This window comes from Buceros rhinoceros, unplaced genomic scaffold, assembly GCF_000710305.1.
Source record: "Buceros rhinoceros silvestris isolate BGI_N320 unplaced genomic scaffold, ASM71030v1 scaffold33458, whole genome shotgun sequence".
In the NCBI taxonomy this organism is placed as follows: domain Eukaryota; kingdom Metazoa; phylum Chordata; class Aves; order Bucerotiformes; family Bucerotidae; genus Buceros; species Buceros rhinoceros.
Window position 1 is genome coordinate 5227 of NW_010425971.1, and position 14967 is coordinate 20193.

The following is a 14967-nucleotide window of genomic DNA, read 5'->3' on the forward strand; positions in this document are numbered from 1 at the left end:
TGTGGCATAATGCATGAAGAGACTTGGATGGACATCTCAGTGTTTGGAATTACCTTGCTTTTTGTTTAGTATCTGGACAACAGACGGGAGCATAAACCATCGCTGATTTGTGTAAAACAAAATGTGCTCATAGTTTTAGCTTTCTAGGAAAGCAGAAAATGCAAATTTCTGTAGAAATAGCTTGAATGAGAGAAAATACTTGATCACTGTTTCAGCACAAACACAGCGAAGGTGTTGTAGTGTTTTAATACTGTCTCTGGTTTCATTAAGTTTGTCCTCAGACTCTTGGAATTCAGTCATCTATCCTAAAGTGTCAAAATACGTTAACAAATGATGAAACTTTTTGGATGTCTGTTTTCTTCCAAAAGCTGTAGCAGCTCATTGCCTGAAGGGGGATCTGATGTGTGGACTACAATACTGAATACACCTTCTGCAATGTTTTCGACATTTAAACAAGTTTCAGAGTTCAAGTCTTCTAAGAGAACTTGTGAGAGCTCCAGGTTTTTTTCCTGTTCTGTGTGGCTGCTTTTAACATTCAGTCGTAACTCTTCTTACTTTGCGTGTTGATAGAAATGGAATTACGCCCCCTCCTTTTCTCTTTGAAATAGACTGTTTAGGGAACAAAGACATTGAGGCACTTGTTTTGTTTCCCAAGACCTGAGATCAAGGTGTCCAGCTTTAAATGGAAATTGTAATGTAATTCTAAATGTTTTCTCACTAAAATTGGGTTTAACGTACTTTCAACTGGTATCTCCACTTCTCATCTGGAAAACTTCCTTAAACAATGTAATTGTAAATGATCTAGTATCACTGTTTTCTCCTCCAGTCTCTATCTGAGACCAGAGCACTAAGCTAAATTTTGAAGTTTTAAGTTTATTTTAAGAAAGGAGGGAAGAATGCTTTAAGGCTGGGTTTTTTTTGGTTGGGTGTTTTTGTTCTTACTTTCAAGACTGTGAGCAGGAACTTGGCAGGAGTCAGAAGACACTAGCTATGTGATAAGATGCTTCTTGTTGTGTTATTGGTGGTACCTTGCATCTGCATGAAGTTACGAGGGCCTCCAGATGTTCTGAATTCAGAACTGCCAATATACTTCCAGAGCCAGCGTGATCTCGCTTTTCACACAGAGATGTGTAATGCCTCAGATTTGCCGACCATCTATGAACAGCAGGTGCTTTGGGTACAGGATGAAACCTGTGTGGGGTAGGCCATAGCAGCAGTCACTGCTTTTCCAGCAAAACTGTCAACTTTTGGCTGTCAGAGTAGAATAAGTGGAGAAAATTGTTTTGTAACTTAGTTTGGTTCCTGACAGGTGTATGCCCTGTATATAAAAGGTGTCTGTAAGTAGATGTCAAAAATCTGTGAGGGGAATATCAAACTAGATTGCTGAGGTAGCTTGCAAGTGAGAGTCACAGCATGCTTTTGCCAAGGTTTTAGCTGTTCTGGGTCGTGTGAAAAAGACTTTTCTCCAGTTTTCCTCTGCATTTGTTAACTTACTTCCTCTGTAGGAAAAGGAGCAATAGATGTGAAAACTACATTTTAATAATACGTCTATTTCCGGTGGATGTATGGACTCTGCTAAGGAGAAATGGCAAGTTTTCTTGATTCTAAGAGCCAGGCAGGGTACGGGAAGCAAGTGGCTGAGTTCTGAGACGAGAGGTGACATGGATACCTTCTTAAAGCAGAGGAGTTGATTTTTTGAGGTAGAGGTGGTGATTTTACTTTTTTAGCATCATTTTGTCCGTATAAAGCTTAAGAAATCTACAGAATCATAGAATGTTCATACTCAGTAGCATTTCCAAAAGTAACTGCTTTAGGAATTAATACCTGGTTTCGGGCAATGTACTGTAACACATTTCACTTTTGTGTCGTGGCTTGATGCTCTTCAAGATGCACGTGGTAATTGTTTTAGACACTGTGTTCTGTGCTTCAGAGAGACATCCCCAACCACAAGTGACTTCTTACATGTCTGATTAAAAGGAAGCATACACACAGGATTGTTTTTTAGCTTCAGATTTTCCAGAGCCGAGGCCCTCATCTGCTTCCGTGGCCGAAGGAACATGTAAACTCCAATACGGAGCTGACTGTTGAGTGTCTGCAGCCTGAAATCAGCGGGTCTGTGAGCAGCCCGAGTTAAACCTCGGTCTCTGTAGCGTAAATATCCTGAAACTGCAAAACCAGCAGTCTGAGGAGGCTTCACGTGTAGTAGGCGTAGCAGCATAGTTTTTCAGACCGTCAAGACCATCAGGGGCTTGGCCTTCTAGTGTGCTCTATGTTTTCTGACTTAAAAGTACATCCAACCTAGCAGGACTTGTTTATAAACAACAACGGAAAAAAAATTGTGCTAAGTTTGGATTGGCTCAAGGAAGAAAGAGGAGAAACATCTGTAGGTGTTACAGCATGTTTGAACTGAAGTAGAACTAGCAAAGAGCAAGAATCAGGCAGCTTTCTCTTAATTAACAGGAAAAAAAGACACCAGGTTTTAAGAGAGACCAGCCGTCAGGCTTGAGGCTTGCGCAAGCGCCTTTGGCTTGTGCCCTTTCACCTACTTTGCCAGCCCACACGTGACAGCAGAGGAATGCGAAGGAGGGGAAGTGTACAGCGGCTTATGATTCAGTGCTTTAAGGAGGAAAGCAAGCGTTCAAAGAAAGGGACTTCAGGAAGTCTGTGGTGTTCAGCCTTCAGAATTCAGAACAGCCTTTAAACTCTTCCAGTTTTCTTGGGGAAGGAAAAGGACATGAAAAGACACCAGCGGTTTGATTGTTTCACATCTGAGTCAGGTAATACAGTCCTAGAACCAGACTTGTCTTTGTTTTCAGGACTTATTTACTTGATTCAGGATTAATTCTTGCTGGATTAATATTTCTCCATTTGGGAATAAGGAATATTTTCCTTATTGGAGCTTACTTAATTTTATTATTGTGCTACATTTTAATTCATTAAACTGTCAGGTTGACTGTTTGTGATTAATGCTATTTAAAATCTTTCCTGCCTTGGACGGTAGGGATACACGTGCCTAAAAAGAGGACAGGTTCCTGAAATCCTTTCTGTTCGGAAACAGATAGGACAACGATTAGAAATTCCCAGGCTGAGAAGTCGCAAGGGCATTGACGGGTGATAGAAAGTAGTTAATCTGGTACTGGAATACAAATCTGGATCTGGAACACAAAATTCTGTGAGAGCCTATTAGCCTTTCTTTGAGACAGATCGAGGTGCTTGGTTCTCCATGTGGGGATACGGTTGATTTTGGTTTGGTTTTTTTCATCCCAGCTTTAATAGTCCTGCTAAACATAGGACAAATTCTTAGCTTTGAGTGCTTTCCCCTTTTGCAGACCCTGAGTCCAGGGTACACTGGTATTGCCGCTGCCTGGCTGTTTTGTTGCTCTCTTGCAGTTTTGCTCTCAACGTCGAACCGGTATGCACGATTTAATGAATGAATGGACAGCTGAGTTTGACTTCTTAATACTTGCCAACAGCAAGAATAAGCAGTTGTTAGTGATGGAGTCATTAAGTACTACATATTGCAGTTGTTATTACTAGGGCGTACAGGGCTTGTCTTAAAGGTTTTGAAACAGGTGTTCAAAGCTGATTTGGTTTCTTTGTTGTGCTAATCGGGCACTGCACAGGAACAGATCAAATTGTGTACTGTCTGCGTGAGGCTGTGAGCTTTAGCTCCCCTTCCGGAAACCCAGAAGCCTGGTTCACCCAGGACTCAGCCTTTAGAACCGGAGCAGCGGCTAATGGATTTGGGAGATCGGCGAATTACCGTCAGCCACTGTGACAGCGGTTGTATTGCAGAGGTTGATTGTTGCAGGCTGGTCTAGGAATAGGCACTTTAAATACTGTAAACGGTCACTACCTGTTAGTCAGCAACTTTACCAGATGCTGCACAACAGCATTTATCTCGTTTGTCTCCGCCTAATGCTCCTTCTTTTCCGATATTGTGTATTTATTTTCCAAGCCTGCTATAGCAGCATTCCCAGGGCAGACATTCATTAGTTGTCTACTCATACACCTTTGCACTCCTTTGTGCTCCAGATGACTTTGGTATAGTAGAATATTTACAGACTAGAGGAGCAGCTCTGTGGTCATAATAAACTGCTGTTGAAGTGCCCGGTTAACAGTTGAACAAGGGATGAATGTCTACCAGAATTTAATTACTGTCAAAGACTAAGCTTTAGGTTTGCAAAAGAAATTTAAATTTCAGCCTTTAGGATTCAGAAGGCATGAAGTAGTTGCACTTTTGATTTTGCTTAAATAGAAATGCCAGCACCACCTTAAAACACTTGGAATTGGTAACGTGGTGTTGCATAAAAATGTGAAGTTGAAACATGCCCTTGAGTCCTGACCTACTGACGGGATTATGGATTCCTCTACCTTTTTGCCATACTGCTAAGAGGATGTTGTTTTTAGGATTAGGTACAGAATTTTTGTTAAGCTGATAAATGAAAGGAGAAGAGACTTTGGAATCACAATGGTCTCCTCAGGAATATGTAGTTTGGACCATTTCAGTATTACACATAGAGCCTGTCTGCAAAAATCTATGTTCAGATGGCAGTTAGTCTGAATTCATGGTGAGTAGGGGTAACTTCCAGGGTATTTATGCAGAAGTGCTGGTTACAGAAGGAGAGAAGTGATGAAGATGAGCTGATAAATAAGAGCCTACAGTTCGATTGGGATTGGCTGCGATCTCAGGCAGACTTGAGACATAAACATGTAAACAAGATCACAGTTACATTTCTGCTTTAACTTCCAGGGGTTTGCATTTGACACCTGCCCTTTATGATGATCTGTATTGGCTCCCTTGTTGATTAGTTGTTTGGTTAATTAAACCGAGCTACAGTTCAATTAAATTTTCTCTTTATTTCAGATTTGTTTATGTGAAGGTAATTTTCCTGACAGTTGTGATTTGGTTTCCTCAACTCTGCATAGTTTTGATTTTGCAGATATTTGCCAGTCAGAGCTCAGAGCCACAGAGGCTCTAGGGTCTTACTGCTGTGACCAATTGGCTTGTAAAAATACCAAGTGGTATTAAAAAATCTGAGAGGAAGACATGGCCAGAAGCAGCTTTGTTTTGCTAGCTGAGTGAAGAATTTAAATACCTTTCGTTTCAAAACTTCTGAATTTTTTTTATCATTACAGAGTAAGATGCTATGTACCTGCAATAGCTTTTTTAAAATATTATAGCTTTAATTTTTTTGCTCTGCTCTGAATTTTTATGTGTTGCATGTATGCACGATATTTAGCTTGCTGCAATCCTGCCAAAAGGACTAAGTTACATGAGAGCATTTTGCTTCCATTTTCAGCTGCTGTGGTTAGAAGAGGTACCTTAATTAACACCCCGGACGCTCAGACTGAAGCACAAGCATAGCCCGTAAGGAAGAGGCAAGTGCTGTGTTCTTTGAAATATCTCCCGAAGATACTGTGCTAGCAATGGACTAGCTCCTAGTTCCTTTGAGCAGAAAGGAAACTCTGTTTTCACTCTCTTTTTGACAGGACTCTCTCGAACATGGCGGAAGCTCATCAAGCAGTAGCGTTTCAGTTCACAGTCACTCCAGATGGGATCGACCTGCGTATGAGCCATGAGGCACTCAGACAAATCTACCTCTCTGGTGTCCATTCATGGAAGAAAAAGTTCATCAGGTTCAAGGTATTTTGAATTAAGTCACCAAACCTGAGGGTTATTGAATACTTTATAGATGTATTGAAGTTTTGTTTAGGCAAAACCTAAGGACTTTTTTGCCTTTATGACAAATAAAGTTCCTTATTGTGAAAGAGTTGTGTGGATTTTAGTTAGGACAAGGGATACTAAGAAAGCCAGCACTGAGTGATGCTGTAAAGACTGAAAGAAGACATCTCTTTGATTTAGTCCATGGAAGCAAGATGAAACAGCTATAGAAATGAAAGAAAGTAGCTCTAATTTTCTTCGTTCTTTTAATAAAACATCATGTAATTATGTAATCTTTCAGCATAAGTCAGAAATATAACTAGTTGTGATTTTTAGTGTCGTATCACTTAGAGGTACAAGACTATGCTCTTGATTTTATAGATTCTTTGCCAAAATTCAATTTTCAAATTAGGGAGAATGTTTGATGTTTTCGAAAAGTTACCTGCACATCTGTCCTGTTCAGGTTATGCTAAGTTGTAATGTTTCCGACGAGGTGTCGGGTAGAGATTGTTGTGAATTTCTTTATTTGTTCCTGGGGTCATAAATGGTAAGTATCTATTTTATTAGTAGCAAACTAGAGAAGCTACAGGCTGTCTTCAGCATCTCTTTCAAAACTATTTTTAACAGTAGTCTTGAAATCTTCTTATAAAGCAACAGGGACTGTTTAAATTATATTAAAAAACCCCCTTGATTGCAGTTTTCAGTGTCTTGGTTGGTTGAATATTTTTGCCATGTATTCCTGTAGAACGGCCTAACTCAGTGTGAGGGGGAATTATTGAATATTTGTTCCAAAGTTGTTTGCAATTTCAGTATTTTTAGTAAGACAGTATAAGATCAGTGGTGTCTACAAAGAGCTTAAAAGTTCCTTTAGTTCTTGGTATCGTTGTGACAATTTTCTGTAACAAAGTTCACTGAATCCATTCCAGACTCCTGATTAAGCACATGTAAGAAAATGTTGGATCATTTCAACTTCTTGTTTAAAACCAAATAACTTAAATGTGTTGATTTTTGTTTCTTTGCATGGTTTTAAGAACCACTTTGGTATGAAAAAATTATGTGAAGGCTTTTCTTTCCAGAACGGAATTATCACTGGCGTTTATCCTGCTAGCCCATCCAGCTGGCTCATTGTCGTTGTGGGCGTGATGTCAACAATGTACGCCAAAATTGATCCTTCTTTAGGAATAATAGCTAAAATCAACCAAACACTTGATACAACGTAAGTAGACTGAAAAGTTACTGTTCCTCTAAAGGGAATCAGTTTTATTTGTAGCTGCTCTTAAAGCTAGTACTCCTGAAGTGTCAGTTTTTGGACCGTGTGGTGGTGGCAGGGTAAGCCCCATAAGCAGAGGTAGGAGGGTATGAAGTAGGTCAGTTGTTACACCGGTATTACTGCATTGTTTTCTGAATATTTGGGAAGCAGATTAGGCAACTTCTGTGGCCTTTGATCTTGCTGCATGAGAGGGTGTTTGGAAAGGAGTTTATGAAAAAGGGATAAACAAGCACGAAGCTTGTGTCAGGCCTGCCCGTAGTACCACTGGACTCAGGTGTGCAGTTGTAGGTTCTCTTTAGAAATTATACCAATGTTAACTGGCACATCTTGGCTTTTGTTTTAAATAGCGGCTATATGTCAAACCAGACACAGAACATCGTCAGTGGAATACTTTTTGGCACAGGGCTTTGGGTTGCCCTTATTGTCACAATGCGCTACTCTCTAAAAATGCTGCTTTCCTACCACGGTTGGATGTTCACTGAACATGGCAAGCTCTCTGCAGGCACCAAGCTGTGGATGGTAAGAATATATTGTCTTCCTCTTTCTTCTTAACTTCTATCCGATCTGTAGTCAAAGACCTGCAATTTTGTAGGTTTTTTCTTGCCTGTGTTTTCGGTGTCCTGGGGCAGGAGGTTGTTATATAGATACTTCTGCTAATTACTGCCATCCTTCTGATGCTATAATTAAACTGTTCAGGATGGCCTTGTAGAAGGGAGAGTAAACACTTCAAGAATAACTTCTAAATTTGCCAACACCTTGGGACTGTGTGACTCAAATACCTATTTTTTCTCTCTGTGCAAGTTCTTGAAGAACTTGGGCTGCAGCACCACAGAATCTTGTCCTTCCCAGAAAGTGCTACCATAATTCTTTTGTTGAAATGTTAGAAATTCTAGTATCCACCCTAAAATTAATCTTGTGCTTGAAGAAAATAATGCTGGATGTCCTTTCACTTCGTTTATGTACACACCCTTTTGACTGTGGTATGCCTCCAAAGTGAGTGGGGGAGAAAGCATAAGGTAAGTAGCTTCTTAGGCAGTTTTCACATAAGGACAAGATGGGAGTGATCTGGCTCCTGTTGAGTGTTGTGGTGCTTTGGAAAAGGATGCTTAAAGGATGTGATAGGTGTAAAGTGAGGAATTGCACGTACAGGTGCTCCAAGAAATGAAGTGGGTTTGGGGTGTTTGACCTCAGTATTGCCAGCATTGTAGAAATAACTTAAGTGCCCTACTATGATAAAATTAGTCTCTGCATCCTCAAAAATGAACTGTCATGGCTTAGACTAACAACATGTCATGATTTATTATGAAATACATTCCAGAACAGCTACTGGGAATGGGACACTAAAATAAAATGTAATGTTCGTCTGTTACAAATGAACTTTCTAATTGATCGTTTCTCCTGGAAGCGGTGTCAGGAGCCTCATGACTCGAGTTTGTACAGTACAGGCTCTGAATGGTAAGGCCTTCTGTCAGCTGCTTGAAGCCGCCTGAAGTATCTGGGTTTTCAGCATGTCCTGCCAGAGACATATTTTAAAGCTGTTAATATTGCTTTATCAACCTTAAACAGTATGAACCGGAATGCTACTTACCATGCTTTGTTGTGTAATGTATTTTTAAATTTTTGTCTATCCTATACGTATTTTGTGGTGTATTGTATATGTTTTAAAACACAGAACACTGTAAAGGTGTATGCCCAGCAATGCCTCATCTCTACTTCACCGGAAGCTCTGTTTTAATACCTTGTTCTTTCTTTAGCTAGTCCCAACAAAAGAGAAGACCAATTTCCCTAGTCAAACAGTACCAAATACCTTAGCTTTCCAGATTGTTACTATCCTTTAATATTGTGTAATTTTCTGGAGAGATTTTCCAGTTGGTTTGGGGTTTTTTTCTTAGCTGTTTTTTCCTGCTGATTAACAGCATGAAAAATGCTGTCGTGAGTATGCTGTCTGCTGTCAAAATAGTCACCCAGATCAAAAACCTGAACTCTGATTTCAGTCACAGTTGGAAGCCTGGTGTCACTTCTAATGAACATATTTTGTCTCCTAAAGACAAATGCCTTGTAGTAGGATTAGGGGAAAAATCCAAGTATTAGTTGCAGGTTTAAAAAAATAAGTTAATAATTGGCAACAGATGCAGCACATGCTAGAATGAGATTGTTTGCTGTGTCTACACATGGGATCTGGTGTGATTAACTATGTGTGTCTGTCAGATCACATCACTTTAATGGTCTTAAACTGTTACAAATTCTCTACTGCAAGTTCACTTAAGAGACAGATACTGTGAAATGTGTTTGCTCTTGAGCAGCTATTCTCTCTCTGAAGATAATTTCAGCCTTTCGTGGCTTAAATAGTTGTGGAGTAAAATTGTTTCCAAGTATGGAATTAGATTTTCTTGTGAAAAGCGCAGCTTCTGTTTCTCACCTGGCTTCAGTAGATTTCATTGGGCTGATCACTGTGGTGCATCCAGGCACATCCCGCAACTCTGATACAGATCCATGTGCGGGGAGGTCTTTGTTGCTGGTAATACTCTGCAATTCTTCATAGTTTTGAGCTGCCTAGAACAACCTCCTCTAGCTGTGCTGACCAAGGAAACTGAGAGGGGGGAAAACTACATTTTAACAAGTAGTTTTGTCAGTTTGGCAGGGGAAAATGCAAGGGAGAAGTTCTAGCAATTTAGTAGTGAAATGACATCCTGTGGTTTCTTCTGTCTTTAGTGTGTTTGCCCATGTACAGTATATTGGATCAAAACTGGACTTTAACAGTAAAGGTTTCACTGGATTGTTGGTGTAATACTTGACCTTACTTTCGTGCTGAAACAGGGTGATAATGTAAAAATCTTTTCATGTGTATCCTAGCAGTTGCATGGTCTGGACTTTTGGCCTAGTGCATGTCACAGCTGAGAAGTAGTCGTAGCCAGAAATGCTGCTTCTGTCTTCAGACTCCCATGGAAAACAGGAGATGCTGCAATACCTGAAGCTCTGATGGGAACTATCATCTCTGGCTTCTTCGTTTTGTTGTTTGTTTTTGTTCACAGCACCGAGTATAACACTGGCATGCTTGCACAATTTGGTGTGTTCCAATCCTGCAGTAGGCTACCTGAGATAGATTCACGCATGAAGAAACTCCATGTAACGTCAGTACTTTTATAGATGTTGAGCTATAACTTTGGAAAATATTAAACCATGATTCCAAAGTATAATTATTATTTTTAAAGGTGGCTATAGCTATCTAGGATCTCCAGCTGAGTGACAGGGAGATCTTGGTAATGATTTCTGTTTTGAAGCACAATATAGATATTTTAATAGATATTTATAGAATAATATTTATAGATACCTACTATATAGTAAACGACCAACTGGTAGACTTGTTTTTTTCATCTTTACAGAGGGAAACGTATGAAGAAAAGAAGTGCTAAATAACTGTCTTTATTTTCTACTGAGATCAAGATGTGCCATTCATAAAAAAACAATATTGCCTGATGACCTAAAGATTGTCTGGGAAGTCAGGAACGACTATGACAGTCTTTCTCTTCCACTGACCTGGTGTTTAGCCTTTAGAAAGTTAGTCTATGTGAGGGCCTTTTTTATTTGTATATGATAGTTTGCCAAGTTGAGTGCAGTGTAATTTACCAGTGAAAAGAGCTATTCCATTGCCCTTCGTTACTCTGCCGTTGTTGTTGAACCTAATAATTTGAGGTGTGTGTTCTGTTTCTGTTTTTTCTTCAGATGCTTGTAAAACTCTTCTCAGGACGTAAACCCATGTTATACAGTTTCCAGACGTCTTTACCACGATTGCCAGTCCCAGCTGTTAAAGACACAGTCAAAAGGGTGTGTACATTCATTGATACATTTTCTTCAGTGATGTTCAGTCCACGTGTGGATGCCTTTGTGGTTTTGGATGCCGTGCCTTACGAAAGTGTTGCATGGTGGTATTAATATGGTGTGAGGGATTAAAATGTATGCATAGAAAACAAAGGCTATGACAAACCACTGAAACTGCTAACAATTTGAAGCTGGTGTTATTCATATTAGGTGATGTGATGTCTGTTAATCTAAGACTGTGCAACAAAGTGTGATTGCCAGAGCATTTGGAATGTTTCAGGGTTTGTTAATCTTCCACAGCTTGAGCATGCAAATGTTTGTTATGATGCAAAACCTTATGATGAAGTGTGTAAGTAGGGTGGTGTGTCACAGTAACTGAAGGTTTGATTTTCAGAGATGAAAAAAATGTCTCTGCCTGATGGAGAAGCAGCAGCATATCTTCTCCCCGTTTGAGTGGAAGACGTATCTTTAGAAAAGTACCCTCTTTCACTTGTGATTTGCTGAGAAATGCCTAGGAAAAGATCTAATTTTTGTGGCTTGCAGGCAAAGGTTTAGAAGAGTGTATACTCTTATTTTAACCAACATAGTGTTCGCAACCTTGTGCATCAGGTCTGGATAATCTTTGTCTAGTGTTCCAGTGCTTTGTGTAGGAATGGCGAGAAGCTATTGTAGCTACTACCCTGATGCAGATTCTTTCCTGTATTCTAGTATCTGGAATCAGTTCGGCCACTTATGGATGATGAAGGATTCAGAAGGATGGAGGGTCTTGCCAAGGATTTTGCATTTAACTTGGGTCCAAGACTTCAGCGGTATTTGAAGCTAAAATCCTGGTGGGCCACAAACTATGTGAGTTGAGGAGGCTCAGTTTTTCAGATGACATAATTTATTCCGTGTTGTCCTTTTTGTCTCAACTTTCATTCTTTCTGAAAGAATTATTTTTGTAAAGTGCATCAGTCACCACCTCAAGTGCACAGAGATAATTTGTGACTGGGTAAACAAACAGTGCGGTGCATGGGACTGGAAAGGATGAATCCTTTGTGGATGTGGGGTTGGGTATTCTGGAGCAGGTGATTTGGCTGTTGCTGTTACGATCGCTTTTGAGGACTGTTTATTTGCTCCTTAAGCTCGATAACTCACCCACGGGCCTCACTACCCAGGTAGTTTAGAAGAGTGATTTAGGACAAGTTTTTTGATACAGAGCAGCTGAAGCATATGGAAGAGGAATAAAGAATTGTAACAGTAAGTTGTTTCATTTTTTACCAAAAAGAAGACCAATGTCATAGTAAGAACTGTAACGTAATTCCTTCCTGACACATTATCTAACCTGCAGCTGTGCCTAAGCTAAGTCCTGTGCCTAAGTCCTGGCAAAGGCTGCAAAACGTTCAGGAGATCTGATACATTTTAAGTATTATCTGAAGTTCTGCAGAAGCTGAACAGAGTTACAACTGAATTTAATTTAATTCTCTCACCCCTTTTTTACTCTTTTCCCTGAAGTTTAACAGCAGTTAGTGGGTTTTTGTTTGTCTTGTTAAGTAGGAGGCAAGCTCTCAGTTCCCTTCCTGCTTCTGTATGGAATATTCTGTGGTGGACTCATTAACACAGAAGACACAAACTGGAAATTTTGAGATTTTACTGGTTTTGTTTTCCTTCCTGTTACAGGTCAGTGATTGGTGGGAAGAATATATCTACCTTCGAGGACGTGGACCAATTATGGTTAATAGTAACTATTTTGCAATGGTAGGTAAATACTATAAATACCTTATGTGACAAAAGCACTGTAAAATTTCTGCCAGGTACCTTACTTTGTATGTGACCTTCAGTTTTCTTTTTTTGGTGTAATGTGCAGCTAATGTCTATCTTAATAATAAACGTAGCACATCTGCCTCTTGGCAAGCTCACCCAGTAATGACGACAACACTTCCGTGCTTCCTGCAACAAGCCATCTTGCAAAAGTTCCATGTAAAACTTCATGGGTGACACAGTTCACCAAGGTGTGTGCTCATATTCAGAGATAGCTGTACAGGAAGAAAAACTGTAGAAGAGCCTAAAATTAAAGGCAAAAAGAGGAAATACTGTAGTCTTGGATTCAAGTTTTAGGTAGCGTTGTCTTTTCTGCTGGATCATGTACGTTTTAGGACTGATGTTCTTCCAGGAGATTGTGACTGCTGAAGAAATTTAAGTTTCAAGTCATCAACTCACTGCACTAGTGCACTTCATATGTTTGAAGCCTTTTCTATATTGACCAAATAAACTTCAGGATGTGGATGTGAAGTACTATCAGTAATTTTTTTTTTTTTTTAATATAGTCTGGTAATCACTAACTGACAGTTCTTATGTACTTTACAGGACTTCCTTTCTTTATCTCCCACAACCCTTCAGGCAGCTAGAGCTGGTAATGTTATCCATGCCGTCCTGCTCTATCGGAAAAAACTTGACAGACAAGAAATCAAGCCAGTATGTACCTCAGTTTAAATGGCTTTTGATCTTTTTCCAGCACGGCCTGTAAGAATTAGATCAGTTTTCAGAATGGGAGAGGGGAGGAATGTCTTATTGTCAGAACTACATGTAAGATGTAACTACATTTGTGGTCTGAAATGTCTTGATTATCGCTTGAATTGCACATGGGCAGAAACTACCAGCTACCAAGAATACTGATTCATTGGCAGCTAATCGCAGTGTGTGAAATGAATTTATGTGTTTGCCCAAAAGACAGAGGCTTGTACATGCATGTGTTATGTATTCTGTGTAACAGGGGTTACTGGTATGTGCTAAGCATGTAGTGGTACTTTTGAGCCACCAAACTCTGGAAGATCGATGAAGTCATGTAGTGTGAGCAGAAGGGGTGCTTGGGCCAAAGGACTGGACCTTGAGGCCAGGAGTGGGCCTGTGGCAGCCTAAGTACAGATGAGAGAAACTCCTGTGTTGCATTAATTCCTAAGTGAACCCCATTTGGAATTTCTGTTCTGTCCAGTGGCTGTATGAACAATAGTGAACAAGTACTGTGGGAACAATTAAGTAGTTCCGTTGATGGTCATGGCAGGGGTGTAACTAGTTGTATGTATCTACAAGTCTGAGAAATGTGAACTTTTGTTCCTACACAGCCAGAAATAGCTTTAAAAGAAGGGATGAAGGGGTAATGCATGCCGCATGGGTAAATTTTGCATCTGGACCAGCCATGGAGAGCTCTGGATTTCAGATGCTAGCTAGCTTTAGTCATCCCTCCTGAAGCGCGAGCTTGTGGTAGAAGGAAAAAAAAATACAGCTACTGGAAGATGAGTGGAATCTTCCACATGTAGTTGAAGGCAAGAGAATGAACGGGGTGGGAAAAAAAACAGCTCTGACTTGATGTGTTGTAAATCTTACTGTTCTACAGCCTGTCTTTAACCAGATCCTGTTTTTTCTTTCCTTTTCAATTTGTTAATTGTATATGTGAGATTACATTCTAATGTGTATTTGTGACACAGATTCTTCTGTTGGGATCTACTGTTCCACTCTGCTCAGCTCAGTGGGAGCGAATGTTTAATACCTCCCGTATCCCAGGGGTGGAATCAGGTAAGCAGGGCCAGCCAAGGAGAATAAACTTCCATCTTAATGGAATTCAGCTTTTGGGGTGTTTTCTTCCAAAATCCTGTTTTTCTGGGTGAGGGTCTGACATACACAAGGACACACCATGTTCGGATACTCAAGTGGTGATGAATTGCTATAGAGAGCATCGACAGTTTTCATTTTGGGGTGATTTTGAAACTTCTTCAGTGTTTTTTGTCTCTTCCTTTACTTAAAAAGTAGCTTTAAGAAACCATTGTCTGCCCTGTGTTTTTAATTTATAAACACCTTTTACTTTTCTCCATTCTACTCTTTCAGGATCCTCTGATATCTATGTTTTTATTTTCATAGAGGTTGTGTTCCCTTTTCCTAAAAGGAAAAAATCTGTGCTCTATAGCAATTCATTACTTCCCGAATATTGAAACGCAGCATTGGGGTGTCCTTGGGTATGTCAGAACCTTCACCAGAAAAACAGTTAAAGATTCTCATGAGAAAATCAAGCTTCATTTCTTGCCTCCTGATTTCAATAATGTTTTATGTATTGTTTGTATGTTACAGCTCCTAAAGGAGCAACGTTTTTTTTAAAAAAAAGAAAAAAAATCTGTGTCATGTCTCCATGTTACTGAACCATGTAATTGGTGGTAAAACCTTAATGAATATCGTATCCTGT

The 14967-nt window shown here is 39.8% G+C and overlaps 1 protein-coding gene across 1 annotated transcript in view; it reads left to right on the forward strand.

Moving 5' to 3' along the window:
* CPT1A (carnitine palmitoyltransferase 1A (liver)) overlaps positions 1–14967 on the forward strand; it is a 33071-nt gene that overhangs the window by 3495 nt on the left and 14609 nt on the right. The window contains exons 2-9 of the mRNA XM_010141302.1: positions 5494–5647; positions 6742–6881; positions 7283–7454; positions 10659–10760; positions 11463–11600; positions 12414–12491; positions 13101–13208; positions 14219–14306. Of these exons, the coding sequence (XP_010139604.1) occupies positions 5507–5647; positions 6742–6881; positions 7283–7454; positions 10659–10760; positions 11463–11600; positions 12414–12491; positions 13101–13208; positions 14219–14306 (967 nt within the window). The 5' untranslated portion in view covers positions 5494–5506. The remainder of the gene's footprint in view (positions 1–5493; positions 5648–6741; positions 6882–7282; positions 7455–10658; positions 10761–11462; positions 11601–12413; positions 12492–13100; positions 13209–14218; positions 14307–14967) is intronic.